Below are 22,528 nucleotides of genomic sequence, written 5' to 3'. Positions count from 1 at the left end.
TGTGAATCCTGATGACAGGATTTTAATTTATGCCCAGTTATGACCACAATGTGAGCAGCAATGGCAGCATGTTGCTGTCCGTATTTCAGCTGGTTGACTACACAGGAAGCAGATGTATGTTTATATTAATAACTTTAACCCTATTAATCAAAATGATAGTTCTTATGACCTGTCCAGTTCGAAGACTGAGATCTGCACACCACAAAACGCTCCTCCTCCAGTTACAGTGGCCATGTGGCCCTAGAGGGGCTTTGTTGATATGGACTGAGACAGTGAGGCGATCAAACAATGTCTGGTTCCACAGGAAGTAGAGAAAAACTCAGGGCCCTGGCCTCAGAATCAGAAATCCTTTAATGTTCCGCAGACAGGGAAATTTGTTTGTCCCAGCAGTGACAGAATAAGAACAAAAACCATTAGCTAAAAATAAACAATATAATTAGAAAGGGAAGAAATAGAATAGACTTATATGCATCTTTACATGATAGAGTGCAAAATGATCAGCACATTTTTATACACAGATTCTAAAGACAAATAATGAATATGGGTTTAAAGGAAATTGACCAGATAGTGCAAAAACAGAAATTAGTTTTGTACAGAGTTATTGCATAGTGCAGAGTACAGGGTGAGGTCTATATGGAACAGTGCTGGTTGTACAGTCTGACAGCAGCAGGGAGGAAGGACCTGCGATGCCTCTCCTTCACACACTTAGGGTGTATCAGCCTGTTGAAGGAGCTGCCCAGTGCTGAGATAGTGTCCTGCAGATGGGACTCCTGCACTAGCAGTGATGACAGCTTGTCCATCATCCTGCTCTCTCCCACCACCAGCAGACTAGAAAATGGCTGATGCCACCACAGAGTCATAGAAAGAGGTCAGGAGGTCCCCCTGCACCCCAAAGGACCTGAGCTTCCTCAGCAGATACAGTCTGCTCTGACCTTTCTTGTATGTAGCTGCAGTGTGATCAGTCCAGTCCAGTTTATCGTTCAGGTGAACTCCCTGGTACTTGTAAGATGTCACCATCTCAATATCCGTTCTCTGGATGTTGACCCAAGTGCAGGGTTGAAATCCACCACCAGCTCTTTTGTCTTCCTGGCGTTAAGCTGGAGGTGGTTCCGCTGGCACCAGTCCACAAAGTCCTTAATAAGTTCTCTGTAGACTCCGTCGTCCCTGATGAGGCTGACGATGGATAGATAGATAGATGGCCTGCAGTGTTGTGCCTGAACGCGTTCAGTGAACAATCGTTCATGAACTCGTTCGTATTTTGGGCGAACGTTAACTGATCATACTGTATTTCCACCTGATAAACATTATTGTGAATGCAGTCATTCTGGCATTTGTGAGCGGTGCTCTCTCACAGTTGAACTTCGTTCAAGAGAGTGCCAGATTTCCATAGAGCCTTCCAGGCGAAAACACACTGTTACAACCCTGGCTCTCAGGTTGAAACAAAGGAGAGGAGACACACAGAGCTCTGAGACGATTTCAGTATTTATTTAACTAAACAACCTGAAAAGAACATAATGTGGGTGTGTGTTGTATCAAATGTAGTGTGTGTGCATGTCTATATGTATTTAAGACAGCAAACACCAAACCACAGCAGGTTGTAGGCCATAGCAGCAGTCAGCTGCTCAGGCACCAGAGAGAGAGAGCAGACTGACTGAGGCAGCCTTTTATCAGTGATGCCACACCCTAAGGTGTGGTCTGCTTAGGACGGCCCACTGCTTCCTGGTTCTCCTAGAAGGCACTGAGAGGACAAGCAGATGCTCAACAGGGCCGTCACATCCCCCCCCATAAAAAGAGGAGCCAAAGGGTATCCGAGAAACTAAAGTGAGTCCTGTCCTGTAAAACACAGACGACACAACATGGTAATACAGCAATACAAGTACACTCTAAACTGCTCCCTCGATCCCCTCCAGCTCAGCAACTTTGGTACCTAAGAAGCAAATTAAGAGTGGGGAGAGAGGCTCAGCTGAAAGAATAAATGGACACTGTCTACTTAAGTCAGAGCACGTGACAGGGCATCAGCAACAATATTCTCGGACCCTTTGATATGACGAATATCAAGGTTAAAGGGCTGTAAAAACAAGCATCACCTCATCAGACGCTGATTTGGATTTTGTAATGAGTGCAGGAACGTTAGCGGGTTATGATCGGTATAAACTACTACGGTTCTACCTCCACCAACATATACTTCAAAATGTTGCAGGGCCCAAATGAGGGCCAGGGCCTCTTTTTCAACAATGGAGTAATTCAACTGATAAGAATTGAATTTTCTGGAGAAAAACCCGACTGGATGGTCAATACCATCAGGACCAGTCTGCAGAAGTGCTGCTCCAGCTCCCAAATTGCTGGCATCGACCTGAAGGTGGAAAGGATCACCTAACCGGGGAGCTGCCAAGACAGGAGCAGAGGAAATCAGATTTTTAACATTCACAAAAGCACGTTGACACTGAGAGGACCAGTCAAATTTAACCTTCGAACTCAGGAGCTTAGTAAGAGGTGCAACTACCGAGGAAAAGTTCTTGCAAAATCCTCGGTAGTAACCTACCATACCCAGAAACCGCATCAGCTCTTTCTTAGTGGTGGGAATTGGAAACTGATCAATGGCCATGACTTTAGCTCTAACCGGACGCACCTGACCCTGGCCAACGACCTTTCCAAAACTGTCACTGTACCTTGAGCAAACTCACACTTTGCTAGGTTAATGGTCAGGTTTGCCCAAGCCAACCGCTCAAACAAAGCACGGATCTGATCAACATGCTCTGCCCAGGTTTCACTGTAAATGACAACATCATCCAAATATACTGCACACCCCTTTAAACCTGCTACCACTTGGTTCATTAGCCGTTGAAAGGTGGCAGGGGCATTTCTTAAGCCAAATGGCATGACAGTGTAGGAGTAAAGGCCTGAAGGTGTTATGAACGCAGCAATTTCTTGAGCACGTTTTGACAATGGCACTTGCCAATACCCCTTTAAAAGATCAAATTTGCTGACATATTTTGCAGTGCCCACCTGATCTACACAATCCTCCATGCGAGGAAGTGGATAAGAGTCTGGCTTTGTGATGTTATTTACTTTACGAAAATCAGTGCAGGGTCTGAAAGTTTTATCAGGTTTACTAACCAGCACACACAGAGAAGCCCAGCTAGAGCAGGACGGTTCAGCAATTTTATGCTCTAACATGTATTTCACCTCTGCTTCTAACTGAGTTTGTTTCTCCTGAGGGAACCGGTAAAACCTCTGACGAATTGGTGCCGCATCGCCCACCTCAATATCGTGCTCTATGAGGTGGGTCCTTGTAGGAGTGTCTGAGAACAAAACAGGAAATGACAAAATGAGATCAGACAGCTCCTTCCTCTGTGCTGTCGGCAAATGTCCCAACAATCTTTCCAAATTTCTCAGGGACTCTGAATTTTTAAGCCTGCCCTGCAACACACCAACATCTGGACTCTCAATCTTCTCTCCATCATCCAAGGATGGAGAGACCACATCCCCCACTGAAGACACTGAAGACACCAAAGCCACCGGCTTCACTTCCCCCCCACTAATACGTGGAAAATAGGGTTTCAGCATATTAACGTGACACAATTGGGTAGTCTTCCGTCTGTCAGGAGTGGAAATCAGATAATTTAAGTCTGTAACCTGTCGAACAACAGAATAAGGCCCCCCAAACCTAGCCTGAAAAGGAGATCCCACCACCGGGAGGTTGGCCAGGACCTGATCACCGGGGTAAAAGACATGCACCTAAGCTCGGCGATCATACAGTCGCTTCATCTTATCTTGAGCCTTTTCTAAATTTAGTTTTGCCATCTTTACTGACTCATACAACCGTCTCTTGAACCCATTTACATACTCTGTTAGTTCTTCCGGAGGAGGAGATTTTTTCCAATCAGACTGTAACACAGTCAACGGACCACGAACTGTGTGACCAAACACAAGGTCATTTGGGCTAAAACCAGTGCTCTCTTGTGTGACCTCACGAGCTGCCAGCATTAGCCATGGCAGTCCCTCCTCCCAATCACGATCCAACTCAGTACAATATGAGCGCAAAAGTGACTTGAGAGTTTGATGAAAGCGTTCAATTGCCCCCTGACTCTCAGGATGATAAGCAGTTGACTGGATGTGTTTAATATGAAGCTTTTCCAGAGTATCTGCAAACATCCCTGATGTAAAATTGGTTCCCTGATCGCTTTGAACCACCTTAGGAATACCAAAAACAGACATGAACTGTGTCAAAGCTTTCAACACTGATTTTGTCGTTATGTTGCGCAGGGGAAAAGCAGCCGGATAACGAGTTGTCTGACACATCACTGTAAAAAGATACAAACTTCCAGACTTAGACTTGGGTAGTGGGCCAACACAATCAATTAACAAATGTTCAAATGGTTGATTTGCAACTGTTATAGGATGCAAAGGAGCTGGCTTAATGCCCTGGTTTGGTTTACCTGTGAGCTGACAAGTATGGCATGTTTTAATGTAGGCAGAGATGTCTTTCTTCAGCCGAGGCCAATAAAAATACCGTAAAACCTTGTCATAGGTCTTTTTAATCCCCACATGTCCCATATCATGAGCAGTTTTCATTATGCCAGCCCTCAGTCCAGATGGAACCACAATTTGGAAAATGGCATCACCGACAAACCTTTCGCCCTGGGGCAACCATTTCCTCACCAACATGTCATCTTCAAAGAAATACCCCTGCGCCACACTCTCCATCTCCTCCACTGGACGCGCCTGCTGGAGCAGCTCGGTCAGAGCAGGATCCCTCTGCTGCTCCTTTACCAGCTCAGCTTTTGAGACAGAGAATGGAAAGGCAGGTAAAGGAAATTGGACATGTGGAACATTTTTGTCTTTAACCACCAAGTCATTTTTGTTTAGTGTCTGTGACCTTGTGACCACACACGCTGGAAAAATCTGTTTGAATTCCTCACACTCAACCTCCACCGGGCCAAGAGCTGGCAAAGAGGTGACAACTAATGAGTGAGGAGACTCAGAAAATGGACCATCGATCAGATCATTCCCCAAAATCACCTGCACCCCTTGAACTGGAAGAGCCGGCCGCACTGCCAAAGACACCTCCCCTTTAACCAGATCTGAAAAGATGACAACCCTATGCAAAGGCACTGGAAACACATTCAACCCCATACCTTTCACCAGCACAGAGTCTCCAGTGGAAGTGTCTGCTGAAAATGGCAATACAGAGGCTACAATGAATGAGTCCAGAGCACCAGAATCTCTCAGGATTTTAACTGGAACTTTTTCCTCACCCCCAACCAAAGAAACAACCCCCTCACTCACATGTTTTCGATAACCCGGATCAATATCTTCAAACTTGTCAAGGTTGTGTTTTTTCTCTGAAGGGTTCACAACCGATTTCTCAGAGGGACACAACGGCTCCTCAAATGAGAGGCGGGAAACCAGTGCAACCGGCTTAGTGTGCTGCTGTACTGCAGCGATGGCCTCAGCCTTCTCACGCAGCATGTTCACTGTCCCTCGCAGAGGAGCAACTAAGGCTGCAGGTTTAACAGGACGGTAACCTGTGTGGGACTTGTGCTTGGACCTTAAAACAGGACAGTCAGCTTTCCAGTAACCATTGCCCAAACAATAGTTACAAGTTCGACTAGAATCCCATTTGCCAACATGGCTAGCTGTTTTGAAACCAGGAGAGTCACTCCCTGAACTCCTGAGATAACCACTAGCTCCGCCCTTACGTCCATTTTCTCCCCGGACTTTATGCGTCAAAGCATATTCATCGGCTAAAACAGCAGCCTCAGCTAAAGTTTGAGCACTCCTCTCACTCAGATAAGTGGTCAGGTTCTCGGGAAGAGTTTCTCTGAATTGTTCCATCAAAACCAGTTCACACAGTTGTTCAAAGGTCTTAACCTCAGAGGCCAGCCGCCAACGGTCAAAAAGAGTAGACAGTTCACGTGCAAATTCAACGTATGTTTCCCGGTCCTGCCTCCGGACGCCCCTGAACTTCTGCCGATATGCCTCCGGTACCAATTCATAAGCCTTTAACACGGCCTGTTTGACCATCAGATAGTATTCGCTCTCTGACATTGATAAAGCAGCATAGGCTTCCTGGGCCTTCCCCGTAAACACACACTGGAGCAGCAAGGTCTGCTCTGAATCACTCCAATTCCTGTTTCTGGCTAACCGCTCAAAGAGTAAGAAAAAAGTGTCAGGGTCCCGCTCTGAAAATTTTGGCACCAACCTTAAACATGAAGACACATCAAAATATGGAGACCCACCAGCTCCATGGACTCCCATGTTACCCGACGCTGGATTAACCATCTTACCCTCCTTTAACAAATCTAGCTTGTAACGTTCAACTTGTTGCTGTTCCCTCTGCTGAAGTAATTCAGCCTCGCGTATCTTGGCGGTGCATTTCAGTTTCTCCAGTTCAACAGCGTGTGCCTGAGCACGAAGAACCTGGGCCCTCTCCTGAGCCTTTTCCTCCCGTTCCATTTCCAATTTATACTGCAGGGTCAACAACTCTTTTTGTTGCTCAAAAGTCAAAGCCATGCCAACCACAGGCCGCACAAATTTCAAAGACTGCTCTGGGGGACTGACCTGGGGAAAAACAGTAGGTAAGGTAGGAGTTGATGCATTTACAGCATCACCGCTTTCAACAGCAGCAGGCAACACCCCCAACTGCACCAAATGATCCTTGATCGTACTCAAGATACAGTCCTTGAGGGCCTTACTAGGGATTTCCACATCAAAATAGTCAGCCACCTTAAATAACTGTTCTTTAGTGAAGGTGTTTAACAGATCCTCCCTGGGATTCTGCAAAAACTCATCAACAGCAGACATGGTTCACCCCACAACAACCAAATTCAAGAGGGAAAAAACACCCACACAAAAAAAAATTTTCCCTGGCAAAACTCAAGTTAGACTAACCTGCACAGCACAACACTCGGACAAATTCCCCTTAACCCAGGGCAACAGCCAAAATGTGGAACATCGTTTCCCCTAGCTGACTACCTAACCAGGAAGCTAGCTGACTCTCTCAACCCTAGTCTTCATGCACTAGCATTGGTGGGAAATTGAAACACAGAACCCAATGACCCGGCCGGGCAACTATCGAAATAGCAGCCCACCTGGACAGTCACGGAGGTGTACCCAAAGCAAAAGTTGCTGTGGCCACGCTAGTGCACAAAAATAACAAACTAAAACAATAAACAACGAGCTCACAGGTGGAGGTCGTTCTTATGCCTACCAGAAAAGTAGTTCCACCAACTTAGGCTGTTTCAAAGCACCACAATGATTAAGGGCAACAAAATGCAGGCAGGTTAGCAACACCAAATCCTGAGCCTACAACCTCATCACACACTGACCCAACACACATTTCCACAGAGATGTGAAAGCCTCTCCCCAAACAAATGCTTTCCGCAGGCTGCAGCAACAACATCAGCTTTAGGTACTCACCACAACAGACCACTGATGAAGCCAACAACACCACACAGCTGAAACCTACCAAGCCACCATACTATCCAGGCTTTCAGTATCCCGGACGAGCCCCCATTTGTTACAACCCTGGCTCTCAGGTTGAAACAAAGGAGAGGAGACACACAGAGCTCTGAGACGATTTCAGTATTTATTTAACTAAACAACCTGAAAAGAACATAATGTGGGTGTGTGTTGTATCAAATGTAGTGTGTGTGCATGTCTATATGTATTTAAGACAGCAAACACCAAACCACAGCAGGTTGTAGGCCATAGCAGCAGTCAGCTGCTCAGCCACCAGAGAGAGAGAGCAGACTGACTGAGGCAGCCTTTTATCAGTGATGCCACACCCTGAGGTGTGGTCTGCTTAGGACGGCCCACTGCTGCCTGGTTCTCCTAGAAGGCACTGAGAGGACAAGCAGATGCTCAACAGGGCCGTCACACACACCATAAACAGGCCTTAATATGTAGCGGGAAAAACATACAATCTGGCAACACCAGCCACCACCGAGTCACACCGCCACATGCATCATCAAAAAGCGAAGCATTGAGGCAAAAACAAATGAAAGCAGTAGCAATACCTCAGACTCTGTCTCCACTATTGATACGGCATTTTTGTTTGATTACTTAAAAAAATGTATGAAAAGGTCAGTGATGATCCTGGTGGGAAAAGTCATCAACAACATTAACGGCAAACCAGAAATGGCACACTGAACTAAAGCACCTAGCTAGCCTTTCAAGGTATGTGCGAGTGAATAAAAAATCAAAAAACACGGCAACGGTGAGCCAAAACAGATCCTCTACCACTCAAATCACATTAACGGCATACAATAGCGGCTGTGTTGTCTTCATCTCCCAGCCGTAGCTGGACAAACTGGTCTTGTAGTATATTGTCGGAGACCTGCAATTTCAGTGTTAAAACTGATAAAATCATTGATGTCTGTGGTTCTGTATGGGCTGTGGCCATAATTTTGAAAAATTAAAGCTCACAGCAACATATTGAAAACTGTGAACTTAGTTCAAAATTTTTAATTATGAACTGAACTAGTTCATTTTAAAATTTGTGAACTGAACTTTGAAGTAGTTCATGTAAAAAGTGAACTTTCCCAATGCTGCTGGCGTGTTTACTGTAGTCTAGATTGCTCTCATGTCCCACGTAGTGGTTGTTGGTGCCCACTGAAGCTAATGCAAAATCAGCTGGAGATAGAATTGAACAGATTTCCCCCTCCTTTTTTGCTGTGTCGTGGCACCTTCAGAGCCATGGCAATGGCATCCTCTGAAATGAGACACATCTGTATATCTCTATTTGCTAACTTGGAAGAGTAGGAGAAAATAAATGTTATTCATCTAACTGTGATCTCATTTATCTTTTAGGAAACATCCAAAAGTGCCAAGCTGATCTAAAATTTTACGTCCAATCTCAAACTAAGAATTTATTTCAAGGAACAAAGGAAGATGGATCATCAACTCCTTTGAACAAGATCTATACGGAGCTTTACATCACAGAGGGAGACAGTGGGGAGGTTAATCGTGAACACGAAGTTGTTGAATTAGAATGTAAAAGCAGTTCGAGTGAGCAGAAGAAAATCGACCTCAATGACATTTTTAAACCGTTATCAAACGAAGAATATCCTCCCCAGAGAGTTCTGACCAAGGGAAACGCTGGGATTGGAAAAACTGTCGCTGTGCAGAAATTCACTCATGACTGGGCAACTGGAAAAGTCAACCAGACTACTGACTTCATATTTCCATTCATATTCAGAGAGCTGAATTTAATAGAAGATAAGCGTTGGAGTCTGACAAAGTTAATAGGTCACTATTTTAAAGAAGTGACGGATTTAGAAACCTCAGACTACGACAGTTCAAGTATTCTTTTCATCCTTGATGGTCTGGATGAAAGCAGACTGCCTCTGGACTTTGAGAACAATGAGACATGCCGGAGTATTACAGAAACTACAACATTAGACTGCCTACTCACCAACTTAATCAAAGGGAAGCTGCTCCACAAAGCCTCAGTCTGGATCACAAGTAGACCAGCAGCAGCCACTAAGATTCCCTCCGAGTTCATCAACAGGGTGACCGAGGTTCAAGGCTTTAATGATGAGCAAAAGGAGGATTACTTTCAGAAGAAAGTCCATGACAAGGATAAGGCTCAGAAGATCCTCAATCATCTTCGGTCCAAACCGTTAAGAAGTCTGTACATCATGTGCCACATCCCACTCTTCTGTTGGATTTCAGCCACTGTGCTTCTGAGTCTCCTCACAGAAACTCCTGAAGGTGAGTTGCCAAAGACTTTGACCGAACTGTACATACACTTCTTGATCATCCAGACAAAATGGAAACATGAGAAGGATTATCAGAAGGATGATGAGAAGGATGAAACAGACAATGGTGTGATCATGAAATTGGGAAAGCTGGCATTTGAACAGTTGCAGAAGGGCAACATTGTTTTCTATGAAGATGATCTGGGAAGTTGTCAGATAGATCTGACAGAAGCTGCTGTCAATTCAGGAGTTTGTACACAGCTGATAAGAAAAGAAGCTGGCCTCCACAAACAAGTGATGTACTCTTTCATACATTTAACTATTCAGGAGTTTCTTGCAGCTCTGTATGTGTTAGAAACCTTCATAGATAGCGGAGAGAATCTGCTTCCTAGCAAGACAAGTATGAAAGGGCCACCAGAGAACAGGAAACCTCCCTTCCATCTCCTCCAGAAGACAGCAGTGGATATGGCTTTAGATAACGATCATGGCCACTGGGACTTGTTCCTGCGCTTCCTGCTGGGTCTTTCACAGGAAAAGAATCAGGTGCTTCTTCAGGGAGTATTTGGAGTCAGAGAACGATATACAAACAAGCAGACAATCACCTATATTCACACGAAGCTGAAGACTAAGAAATTGTCCTACACCAACAAAGTTATCAATCTGTTCCACTGTTTAAATGAGTTGGGTGACCAGACTCTGCTAAAGAAAGTCCAACAGTACCAGAACTCAGGAGATGTTGGTGAAATCTCACCTGCACATTGGTCAGCTATGGCATTTCTGCTGCTCAGTTCCAATGAAGACCTGGATGTCTTCGACCTGAAAAAATACTACGAATCAGATGAAGTTCTGGAGAGGCTGCTGCCTGTGCTCAAAGTATCAAAGACAGCTTTGTAAGTGTTCAACCTCAAGATACCCAACTGCTCTAAAACTGGTTGTGTTTAAATATAGGAGAGAATTTTTGCAAAATGTTGACTGTCATTTTGTTTTTCACTTTAGGTTAAGTAACTGTAACCTCACAGACAGATGTTGTAAGCCTATTGCATCAGTACTCAGCTGGAAGTCTTCTGGTCTGGAGGAGTTGGACCTGAGCATGAATAGACTGCAGGCCTCTGGACTGAAGCGAATCTCTGATGGCCTTAAAAGTGCTTACTGCAAACTTCAGACACTTAGGTAAGAACACTCAGAGGCCGCCCACATGAAAATGCTCTTGTATTGCATCATTTTGGCCGACCGTCCACACAGATCCTCCCGTTCTCATGTGGACGGCGAATTTCCCCACCCCTAAACCTGTAGCCTTCAACCTCTGAACCCCACGACGTCTCATAACAACAACAATGCCGGACTACTGCTTGTGTTCATGATTCTTGCAACTTACTCACCTTGTAGTCGAGTGTGACTCGCAGCAGTAGTTCGACCTCATTATCGATCCACACAAACGCTTCTGGTTTCCTTGCAGTTGCCATTTTTGTCGTCTTCTTCTTGTTTTCGGATTCTCCTTCTACTGTCTGTTTGTAAACAGCATGCAAGCTTAATGCGCATGCTCCATCTCTTTTCCGTTTTTGGTGAATTTCAAGCACCACCTTGAGGCCTGGAATGTGAACTACAGCACTTTGAGTCATTTTCAGTGGATCCGTGTGGACGCAAATATTCTTGAAACGATGCCAAGGGAAAAAAAAAACGTTATGGTCTGTGGACAAGACCTCAGATGAATGGTGTGTTTATGGTGATTTTTGATGCAAGTTATAAACATAGTGGGACACTTAAAGTGGAAGGGGTTTTCTTTTCTTTCATGTAGTAAATGTTACGGTGAACATACGACAGATTTTCCTTTAAATGTCTCATATCCAGAAGTGATTATCTGCATTTCCCAACAAACTTCCAACACATCGAATATTTGCTTTAAACATACATATTTTTTTATAAAATGATCACATGCTTTGTGCTAAAGAACAACCTTAGCTTGAACACATAACAAATTAAAAATAGGGATTCTGATCTTTGAACACAACACTACCCCTGTCTGATCATTGTGTGTATTTTATTGAAGAAACTTATGAACTGTGGCTGCCTATTGCAGGTAACTGTTGTTTTACATCTACACCAGCCGGCAACAGCTCACATTTGAGCAGTGCAACCTGAAGCATAATTTTTTTACCATCTGTAAATGTAAGCAATAAAAGTAACTTAAGTGAGCATGTTTTAGTTGTTGGCACAGTGTGTCCTATGGTAGGACTATCTAATAATTTTTACAGACTTTTTTGGGTCAGATGTAAAGAATTATTGTAATTACTCAAAAAAGTTTATTTATATAAGTTAATTTATTTGGTTTACAATAGTGTTTTAGACTTGATTGATATACGAAATGTTTCCTGCTCACTGAACTGAAGAGATTTGCTAAATTGTAACATAAAAAGAAAATATTTTTGCTTTCTCTTTTTAAAGTTTAAATTACACCGGCCTCACAACAAACTGCTGTCATGAGTTCTCATCAGTTCTCAGCTCCAGGTCATCTCATCTGAGAGAGCTGGACCTGAGTAACAACGACCTGCAGGATTCAGGAGTGAAAAAGCTGTCTGTTGGACTGAAGAGTTCACACTGTAAACTGGAGACTCTCAGGTCAGGATTTAGCTTTTTTACATTTTACACATAATAATCCTCTGAGGACAATGGATTTGATTCATGTAATTTGTACAAGGATGTTATTAATATTATTGGCCAAATCTCTCTCTGTCATCCATCAGCCATGTGATTGTGGTTTACTTACTCACCTTTACTCAGCTCTCATCAACAGTAAAAACTTTTTTTTAACTTGAATTCACTCAGCAAGGCTAGATGATGTTAAATAAGGTGAGCAGGTGAGCCACAGTCAGTGGGCTGATGGAGGACAGAGACAGATTTACGTTTGGCCAAAAATATTTACAAAATGAATTCCTTTATTATTGTTTTCTGCCTGACATTGACCACCTCATTACATGCAATGAATTTTGTTCTCATGTAGTAAGCTTAGGAACTGAAAGCTGGATTGAATTAGTATTATGTGGATCCTATCTTTAATTTCAGTTGTGTTGATGTGTCAGTGTTGTGTTTCACATTTGCTGTGCTGCTCCTGAGTGGTCAGGAGTAGATAACTGCAGATTGCACTCAAAATTCACACAGACAATGACAAACAGATGAAAACAAATCAATGTGTGTGTGCGTGTGCGCACGTGTGTGTGTGTGTGTGTGCCCAGGCTGTCAGGCTGTCTTATCACAGAGGAAGGCTGTACTTCTCTGGCCTCAGCTTTGAGATCCAACCCCTCCCATTTGAGAGAGCTGGACCTGAGCTATAATAATCCAGGAGACTCGGGAGTGAAGCTGCTGTCGGCTGGACTCAAGGATCCAGAGTGGAGACTGGAAAGTCTCAGGTACGAACAGACAGCAAGAACTCACACACTGTTCCTCTGTAACACTGACATGCTGAGGAGTGTTGGTTCACAGTCTGAACCAGCAGCACTGCTTATAACAGTGAAAACAATACCAGACTAGATACCGTGGCTTTGTCAGCAGTGTGTGAGGCAAAACGACGTCTACCACAACACGTGCAGTTCTGTGCAAAAATAGGCCTAAAAATTACCTCTAAATAGTCATATGGACATCATGTTGTCGTTTCAATACAGTTTCAATGTCTTTATCTGTGGAATATGTCATAGACATGAAGGGAATACACACAACAGCTGATGGGCAGTTTTTTTACCGGTGAACTTTTTTTCCTTTCTCTCCCTCTCTTTGCCCCTCCCACTTTCTCACATTCTGTCACTGTGTTACATGTCAGGTGTCTGGTAGAAACTCTTTTTATTCAGTCATCTAATTACTGATTTCTCATCATGTTTCTAACAGGAACTTGCAGTTGAGGCATATTGTGTGTGAAAGTGTGTGCATGTGACTTAAGCTGAGCAGAGCAGAAGGTTATAATTATATTGTACACTGTGTCACAGCTTTCTGTTACGACAGTTTCAGCCACAACTTGAAATACTCAAAAATAATAAAACAAGCTGCCTGCAGTTAATAACTGATGTGTTTAACAGAAACTGAACAAGGAAAAGAAAAAATGATCTGTTTCTTAAACAAGTCTGACTGATTTCCAGCTGAAAACAGTTTAATCTGTACAGAGTCCATCAGTCTGAATCGAACAGAACATCTGTAACCACTGACGTCAACAACAATTAAATATGTCATCAGACAAAAATGAAGCGTCACAGTTTCCTGAAACATGAATGAAGCTGTAAAAAGCTGATTTTTTTTGGTTGAGTTGTATATTTGTGTCTCCTCTGGTTTGTTGACTCTGTCTGCTGTATTTAAATGAGCTGAGAGGAGCAAATCCTGTTTTTTTCTCAAGACTATTAACCCATTTGTGCTACTGAAATGTTTAATTTCCTTTGGAAGTGTTCTCTGGACTAACACAAATATGAAGAGTTTTTTTAAATCGGTCTCACTTCTTGGCTGAAAAGTGAGTTTTTCTGATCATAGGATAATAAGTCATTATCAGTCATACAGCAGGTGAACACATTCACCTCAGGAGCCACTTTTAATCATTTATAATGACTTAACATTCAGAAATAAACATTCCAACCTACAGATCTAAGGTAATGAGAAGATGTGGAGATGACTGAAACTTTCACTGACCTGCTCGACAGTGAAAGAGGAGACAGCGCAGACAATAGTAATGATGAGGAATATTTTTTAATTGATCATTTATCAGGGAAGAGAGCTGGATAATGTTGCTGAACTGACAACTGTGAAACATGGAATCCAAGAGATAATGTCCTTATTCGAAGACCTGGAAGGATCATTCTGACTCTGTTTCTTCCTCCAGGGTGGAACATGGTGGAAAGCGGAGGATGAAACCTGGTCTGAGGAAGTGTAAGTGTGTGTTCACTTTGATTGATGAAAACAAGGCAGCACATGTTAAAGTGGTTTAAATCTAAAGCTTGTGTATCTGCATTCAACTGTCAGTTTGAAAGAAGATCCAGAAAGATGAGTCATTGTGAAGTTTTGATCTAATTAACAGTCAGTCTGTTAATAAAGCAAGAAATAAACCATCAGCTGTGTTAGATGATAAACTGCTGCTGTATTGTGTCTTGTTCTCTCCATCAGATGTCTGTGAACTCACAGTGGACACAAACACAGTAAACAGACGCCTCAAACTGTCTGACAACAACAGGAAGGTGACACATGTGTCAGAGAAGCAGCCATATTCTGATCATCCAGAGAGGTTTGACTGGCCTCAGCTGCTGTGTAGAACTGGTCTGACTGGTCGCTGTTACTGGGAGGTCGAGTGGAGTGGAGATGTTGAGATATCAGTGAGTTACAGAGGAATCAGCAGGAGAGGAAACAGTGATGACTGTTGGTTTGGACGGAATAATCAGTCCTGGAGTCTGAGGTGCTTGGATGGTGGCCGGTACTCTGTCTGGCACAATAATAGAAGTACAGTCCTCTCCTCCTCCTCCTCCTCCTCCTCCTCCTCCTCCTCCTCCTCTGTCTCTAACAGAGTAGCAGTGTATGTGGACTGTCCTGCTGGCACTCTGTCCTTCTACAGAGTCTCTGACCCACTGATCCACCTCCACACCTTCAACACCACATTCACTGAAACTCTTTATCCTGGATTCTTGTTCTGGTCATCTGATTCCTCAGTGTCTCTGTAGGAGGCACACACACACACACATAAACACACACAGGAAGAGTGGTGATGAACTTTATATCATCAGGAGGAGGAGAAGAGGACTTCGCCAAGTCACGTTCAGCATTTCCTGTAGTCTCTCCAACGAGATTTCTTAAGTCACATAATTTATTGTCCAGTTAATGTGATTTCCCAAGCCATATTCAGCCATCTTTGTAGTCTTTACCAGGGACTTCCTGCCACACACACACCGCCACCCATTTATATTGTTGGCTTGCTTATATTTTTGATGTTGCTAGTTGTTGAAAGCAACTGTTGTTTGTTAAAGTAGGTTGTGTTTTTGGAGAAAGCTTTAATAAACACTCTTCATTCTAACTGAGCAGCATCTGTCATTATTTTGCACAATCCCTTATTGTAATAACAGCTGGTTGAGATGGTCAGTGCCCGGATTCACACCTTCCCTCTCATATAATTATTGATATTTTCATAATATTGACAATTTGATTACTATCAGGCTTTGAGACTAAAGGTATGTCATTCAGGGTGGTGCCCCGTGTTCATTAATGATTCATTGTAACCTAAGTTTCATTAATCAACTATAATCATTTTAATTAATAATAATATATTAATGAATAATCAATATCAATTCCCAACATGGTGTTCTTTCATTCTGATCCTCTGTTTGTATGAGTCGAACACTTTGTACCATATTTCAATTGTAAACTAGGAATAAAAAACAAAACTTACAAAATATCTGCAGAAACAACTGAATAATGAAATCAAGAAATTCAAGCATGTTGAACGTGTCCATCATTTTTTACTGTCCCCTAAATGTCTATAACGGCTCTACCTTTGCTCCACATGTTGATCAGGGTTCTCCCAAAGACGGTGGTAGGCGGCGCTGCACCGCTATACTGCTAGCTCAGCGCCACTATACTAATTTTCAATGTTAGCTGCTTTGTGGCGGGTGAGGGGGAAGAGCGAGCGTCCGTCCATCTAACCCTAACCCCCCCCCACAGAGAACCAGACGAAACGTAACAAGAAGAAAACTTTAAAACACCTCGTCTGTTAACATTTGCGCCTGAGGCAGATTTTCATCTAAATGTTTTATGCTGAATGATGTGTTCACCACCTGCATTGTGAGTTTGACTGTGGGGTCATTTGTGTTTCTTCATCCCAAAACAGCCATAAGCTAACGTTAGCCAATAACAGTACGCAGCGAGGGTTTGAATTCAGGTCAACCTCTGACTGAATTCATCAACATTCGTGTCTGAGTCACATCAGATAGTTTTCATCTGAAGACAACAACTCCCATGATCCTTTGCTACTTTAACTTTTTCTTCATTGTTTTAAGTGACAGACCACGAGAGGCACAAATTACATAGTGTGCATTTAAATTACTTGATCTGAGCACCAGCAGTTTTTCTCAGATGAACAGATAATTAAGTCATGATCCCAAGATAATGGGCATTAAATAATTATGAGACAGTTTCTGAGTCAAACATCTGTCAGTCGATCCCTGAGATGATCATAGTATTTAAAGGTAAAGTTCAACATTTTGGTTAAATCCGCAAGAGAAGTATCAAACTGAGGATCCGGCTCTCAGACGGAAAGAAAATAAATGTATTTCACAAAATGTCAAACTATTCCTCCACAGTTATAACATGTAGATTTAGTTTTTCAGAGAATATCAATTCAGTCACAGTGAGAAGTTGTCAGTCTGTGTGGTTGTCTACCAGAGTCCTTCATGAAATGACCGCCAAAGTAAATAAAAATCTAATCCACGTGTTTTAAAAGACAAAATCTTACAGCTGCTCTAAACCAGTTCTGTCCACCTTCACTTTGACAAACAGCGTGTCATCGTTGACATACACAGCGTTCTGGGGAGCTTCCAGCTTGTTGAGAGGAATGAAGCATGAAAATCCAACAGCCACATTGCTGACAGACTCGGCCGCAGGTCGTTGGAAGCTTTTGGATGTCGGGTCGGGTCTAAAGCTGAGAGTGCGGTGATTACCGGCACCGCTCTGATCCAGAACAGACAGAGATACAGTCTGTCTGAAAGGCCATGACAACAGAGCATCAAAGTCTCCTGGCATCAGGACAACATAAAGGGACAGGTGAGTCCCTCTTCCTTCCCCGTCCCCATTCAGATAGACCTTTGCAGCCATTTTGTAGCCACAGCGCCCGGTGTGGAACGGCACGCTGCTCAGGCAAGGCGACTGACCGCTGGCCTCGGCCTCCTTCTTGTTTCTGAAGTCCTCGATCTTCCAAATGAGTTTGCCATCATAGGATGTGGCCTCGAGCTCCTGCAGGTGCTGCTTGTTCCGACCGAGCTGAGCGGCGTGGAGATCCAGGAGACCCATGTGGTGCTTCAGACTCTCCTCCAAAGTTCCTGAAAAACCAACAGTGTTCACTCAAGTGTTCTTCTTCATCTCAAAGCATTCAGGACTGTAAAATGCATCTTCTTGCAACCCAAAACAAACATTTTTGGGTGTGTCAATCACATTACTACCTGCACAGACAGGATCACTGACTCAGTCACAGCAAGTTTATGGAGGCAGATTCTCGGGTCTTTCTTACCCAGGTGTTCTTTTAGGGCCTCAGTAGCCGACACCTCCTGCATCACAGCATCCAGAGACTTCCTGAGCTGCTCCAGCTCCTCCAGACCAGGACCCAGTCCCAGAGACACCTGCTGGACTTCCAGCTGGATGGTGGACAGGACGTCCTCCTGCCTGCTGAGAGTCCGCTGACCACACAGACAGACACAGAAACATTCAGCCTCAAGTGAACATGATGAGTTTGGTTTGATGGCTGATGAAGACGATGGCGCTTCAATGCTGGTGGATAGTTTACTAACCTGAGCTGTAGAGACCGTGTGTTCCTGGCTGCTGTTCTGTTGCAGCAGTGGTCTTATATCCTTCTGCAGACCAGCGAGCAGTAAACCGTCTGTCTGCACCTCCTGCTGCCTCAGCAGCGCCTCCTCCTGGAGAACCTCCACCTGACCCAGGAGACAGCAGTCGGAGATCAACATTTCTGCCACATCTTTGTTTTCAGATGGTTCAGAATATCAGGTGAGTTTATCGTACGCACCTGTTGTTCCAGGTGAGCGTTGCTCCTCAGGACCAGCAGCATGTGATGATTGACGGAACCGTCTTCATGCAGCTTGACTTTTCCTCTCTTACCCTGCAGGACACTTCTGTCAGCTAATGAAGTCACTCAGTTTGTCTCACTGCTCAGGTGTTTCGCTGCCTCTTTAGATGACTCACCTGCACGGAGCAGCCGAACCTCTTATAAGAACAGCTGATGTAAACCTCAGGACACGACTGTCTGTGCTCCGACAGCTGGGTGACAGACAGATACAGACGGCTGCATCACTAACTAATGATGTGTTCATTTATTGCATGGCTTTGAGGAACACTTGATTCTGATTGGAAAGTATTTGTGTAAATCTTTGGTGGTACAGGTGTCCACGCTGACACTCAGGATTCTGACAAACATACCTGGTTTTACGAAAATAAGCCAGACTGCACTGGACCAACAGCAGCTTGAAGCCTCAAGTCCAAACTGTCCTCAGACGCTCACAGTGCAGAGCCGACTCACTTTTCGTCTTTGGTTGCCAAAACTCAGGCAGACTCAAGTGCTCGCTGTAGCTGCAGGTTTATGGTGTGAATGAGCTCACCTTGTGTCTGGGGACCTTCTGGGAGCAGCTGTTGGGACAGTCCACCTCCACCTCCGGACAGGAGCTCTGCACGTGATCCTACAGAACCAGTCAGAGGAAAAAAGAGGTAAAAAAAAAAAGGTAGAAAACGAGACAAGACATAACGTGAAGAAGCCTGACCCTGAAGGTGGTTGTTTGATGATGCGTTCAGCTTTAGCGAAGTGGATTTGTGTTTATTCGTGTTACTCGTGTGTTTATTCGGCCCAAACAGGACCACCACTCTGACTTCACCTGCATGAGGCCAAGTCGCTGCGGCTGCTGGCAGTGTGGGCAGGGCTCCATGCGGTGAGGACAGGTGTAGGTTAGGTGTTCCTGCAGGTGTTTCCTCTGTAGCGTCGCGCTGCAGCCTGGATTGCAGCACTGCAGCTGTTCGTACTGACACGACCTCAGGTGCTCCTGCAGAGGAGGATGAAGAGATGGGAGGTGAACCGTCACAGGAATTTTTGTTTCGCACAGTTCACAACATAAGTCTCCTCATGACACTTTCCAAAGTGAGCAGGTCTAAATGGGTTAATTTATTTACAGAAACCCAACATTTTCCGCATGAGCACTTGGCAACAGAAGAAACTGTTTTTTAACAGGCAGAACCCTGGAGCAGAACCGGACTCGGTGGTGAGCAGCCATCTGCCATCTGTAGCATCGTCACTCCCCAATCTCTGCTGCACATCACATCAGACCGAGTGTACCTGCAGGTGGTGTAATGTGACGACAGAGGTGCATGCTGGGTAGTTGGAGCAGTACACTTCTAAATTGGAGATTTCTCGTTTGCAGCAGTTGTCCTGGAAAACCTGCGGGACAAAATTGTCCATGAGAAAAACTTTTGAGAACTGATCCAAACTCGACGTCGACACACACTGATGTGTTTCCTCACTGAGCGGCTGACGTCCAGTCAGGAGGACTAAAACACACACCTGCGATAAGGACAGGTAGATCAGACATGGCTACTCCATGTAACAATCTTAACACACACCTGGAGCTGAGCTGCTCACCTCCATCAGCCAACAGGAGGATGGAAACAAACATTTTCCAATTTTCTGTCTGAGTGTATTGCGTCTATTTGGATGGAAACGCGTGAACGTGTGAATGTGCGGCTGTGTGTTTGGTTCTGACCTCAGCTGGTGTGATCACGGCTCCGTCCACAGGACAAACTGGACCTGATGGTGCTGAACACTCACTGAAACACAAAGAAGACAAAAGAGACGCCGATTGAACCGACTGGACCAGGAGCACAGGACACGCCCACCAGGTACGACACACCTGACTGTACGGTGCTTCAGTCCACCTTAAATCAGTTGTGGTGGTTTCAGGTGGACTGTGTGGGTGTGGGTGTGTTTTAAGGTGGACTGTGTGGGTGTGGGTGTGTTTTAAGGTGGACTGTGTGGGTGTGGGTGTGTTTTAAGGTGGACTGTGTGGGTGTGGGTGTGTTTTAAGGTGGACTGGCACCTACAGCAGTCCTTGGAGACAGTGGAGGCAGTAGATGTGTCCACAGGAGTTCTGTTGAGGGTTGAGCACGACTCCTCTGCAGACGGGACAAACAAACTCCTCCTTCAGCGCCAACACAAACTTCAGGGAGTGCTGGATGGAGGTCAGCTCCGCCTCCCAGGAGCCCGCAGGGCCCGCCGACCTCATCCTGGACTCCTCTGACCTCACAGACTCCTCAGACTGCAAACTGGACTCCTTCGATCCTCCCAGCTTCGTGCTCGCTGTTGCCATGAGCCTGCGGGACGACACACTGAATACATTAAACAGGTTCTGAAGATCTGATTCTGCAGTAAGAATGTGCAGTTTTTATAAGAGAGTAACACGTCATCGTGGTCAGTGTGGTGACAGGTGATCCTGTCCGACAGCACGCTTCATGTGTCCTTACTGGTTGAGATCCACCTCAGTGAGTTCAACGATCCTGAAGTGAAGGTGAGACTCCAACCTGATCTACATCTGTCTTCACACATCGCATGATTTTGATTTGTGTTGTTTTTTAATCAAACTTTATTAGCATATCAAAGACAAAATATGCACAGACATGACGAACAACAGACGTACAGAGTATTAAGACACTTTAAGAAACAGCAACATACAGAAACAAAAAACACAGAAACACTAGATAACGGAAAGAATAAATAAATTAATCTGTCGAAGAGTTTAATCAGAACTTTTTTAACTTTACTGGGGAGAAGAACTCTGTGAACTTCAGTCCGGACATCCTGCTGCTGTCAGGAAACGTCTCCAACTCTGACAGGAAGTAAGAAAACTTTACTATTTATTATTTATTTTATTTTATTGTCTTACTTTAATATAATTTATTTATTTCATTGTCTATTTTAGTATTTTATTTATTTCTTTATCTCTTGTTTCCATCCATGCTGTATTTCTAGTTCTACTTTGCACGGAGCATTGGACCAAAAACAATTTTCCTCCGGGTATCAATAAAGTATTCTGAATCTGAATTCTGATCCTGATCAATCACCACTAACTGACTGATGCTGATCACGTTTCCTGCTTCCTGCCGCGCAGTGTACGTCACAGGCTACTTCTCTGCCCTCTGACTGGTCGAAAGTCTCACCTGCAGCCTCACAGACAAACACCTGCAGGCAGAACTCAGGGCTGAACTGTGGACCGGCCGGTCACAGCTCGTGGTTCTGGTGACGTCAAACACCAGCTGACTTGTGAAGCGAAAGTAAAAGTAATCTATTACAAACACAAGTCCTGCACCGGAGCCCTCGTGATTCAGTTACACAGGTAGAAGCGGATCGATCTGAAAGTAAAAGTTCTGATTACTCCCGTCCACGTGCTGATGACGGACAGGCGCGCGCGCGTGTGTGTGTGAGGCACTCACGCTCACATCCGTGTAAACGGCTCGTGCTCCTGATCACAGGCTCGGTTCTGCTTTCACTTTGCACCCTGACGCTGCAGGACTCGAGCCCGTCCGTCCGTCGGTCCGTCACAGCTCGTCCATGTGACCGATCGATCGGTTATCAGCGGTCGATCGAGCCGCGTAGCAGGAAGAGGAAGCTGTCAGAGCAGGAAGTGAGTCAACAACAACCTGCTGCTGTCAGAGCTCAGCCCACAGTACTCCCGTTACTGCAGGGAGGGGATGTAACGGAGTACTTTATACCTCCACTACATTTACCTGATTTATTTTTAGTTACTAGTTACTTTACGGATTACATTCTGGCTGGTGAGTTTTCTGTTTCCACTGATGGAATGTAACTAAGTACATTTACTCAGCTGCTGTACTTAGTTTGTGCTGAGTTTTGAGGTACTTGTATTTCTGCTTCCTCTACTTTTATTTGTTAACTTTAGTTACCAGTTATGTTACAGATTACATGCTGCATCATAACGGCTAATGGAAATACACAAGTACCTCAAAGTATCACTTCAGAGTACTTGAGTGAGTGTAACTGTGTGATGTCATCTGATACTGTGTTCGTTACTGCCTGTGTGTGATGTCAT

General features: G+C 44.4%; 3 protein-coding genes across 13 annotated transcripts in view; 2 read left to right on the top strand and 1 right to left on the bottom strand.

Moving 5' to 3' along the window:
- Positions 1 to 15,735, top strand: part of LOC119023524 (NACHT, LRR and PYD domains-containing protein 3-like) — a 75,868-nt gene extending 60,133 nt beyond the window's left edge. For all 6 annotated transcript variants that reach the window (XM_037105557.1, XM_037105539.1, XM_037105548.1 and 3 more), the window contains 6 exons: positions 8,815 to 10,594; positions 10,701 to 10,874; positions 12,147 to 12,320; positions 12,935 to 13,108; positions 14,557 to 14,603; positions 14,838 to 15,735. In XM_037105557.1, the coding sequence (XP_036961452.1) occupies positions 8,815 to 10,594; positions 10,701 to 10,874; positions 12,147 to 12,320; positions 12,935 to 13,108; positions 14,557 to 14,603; positions 14,838 to 15,385 (2,897 nt within the window). In that variant the 3' untranslated portion in view covers positions 15,386 to 15,735. The remainder of the gene's footprint in view (positions 1 to 8,814; positions 10,595 to 10,700; positions 10,875 to 12,146; positions 12,321 to 12,934; positions 13,109 to 14,556; positions 14,604 to 14,837) is intronic.
- The window catches only part of LOC119023366 (NACHT, LRR and PYD domains-containing protein 12-like), a 286,857-nt gene that overhangs the window by 51,087 nt on the left and 213,242 nt on the right, over positions 1 to 22,528 (top strand). The gene's annotated exons all lie outside the window — the stretch shown is intronic.
- Positions 16,098 to 22,113, bottom strand: traf5 (Tnf receptor-associated factor 5). 2 transcript variants are annotated; one of them, XM_037106020.1, is made up of 11 exons: positions 21,918 to 22,113; positions 20,526 to 20,795; positions 20,189 to 20,252; positions 19,765 to 19,866; positions 19,310 to 19,474; positions 19,040 to 19,117; positions 18,627 to 18,701; positions 18,451 to 18,543; positions 18,218 to 18,358; positions 17,941 to 18,106; positions 16,098 to 17,752 (listed from the first exon to the last, which is right to left on the bottom strand). In XM_037106020.1, coding segments are annotated over exons 1-11 (1,743 nt in total). In that variant the 5' UTR covers positions 21,920 to 22,113; the 3' UTR covers positions 16,098 to 17,165. The 2 variants fall into 2 exon arrangements, with proteins under 2 accessions (XP_036961915.1, XP_036961922.1); XM_037106027.1 differs by having other exon boundaries at positions 21,912 to 22,112.

The sequence above is a fragment of the Acanthopagrus latus genome, chromosome 1 (genome assembly GCF_904848185.1).
Source record: "Acanthopagrus latus isolate v.2019 chromosome 1, fAcaLat1.1, whole genome shotgun sequence".
Lineage (NCBI taxonomy): Eukaryota > Metazoa > Chordata > Actinopteri > Spariformes > Sparidae > Acanthopagrus > Acanthopagrus latus.
Note: the sequence above shows the minus strand (reverse complement) of the source record. Positions and strands in the feature narration are given on the sequence as shown.

What these genes read in the sequence shown, in the direction of transcription:
- traf5 (XM_037106020.1), bottom strand. An exon ending in CACTGTCTCCAAGGACTGCT is followed by an intron (nt 20,253 to 20,525) that starts GTAGGTGCCAGT and finishes TTTGTGTTTCAG; the next exon opens with TGAGTGTTCAGCACCATCAG. An exon ending in CCGTGATCACACCAGCTGAG is followed by an intron (nt 19,867 to 20,188) that starts GTCAGAACCAAA and finishes TTTGTCCCGCAG; the next exon opens with GTTTTCCAGGACAACTGCTG.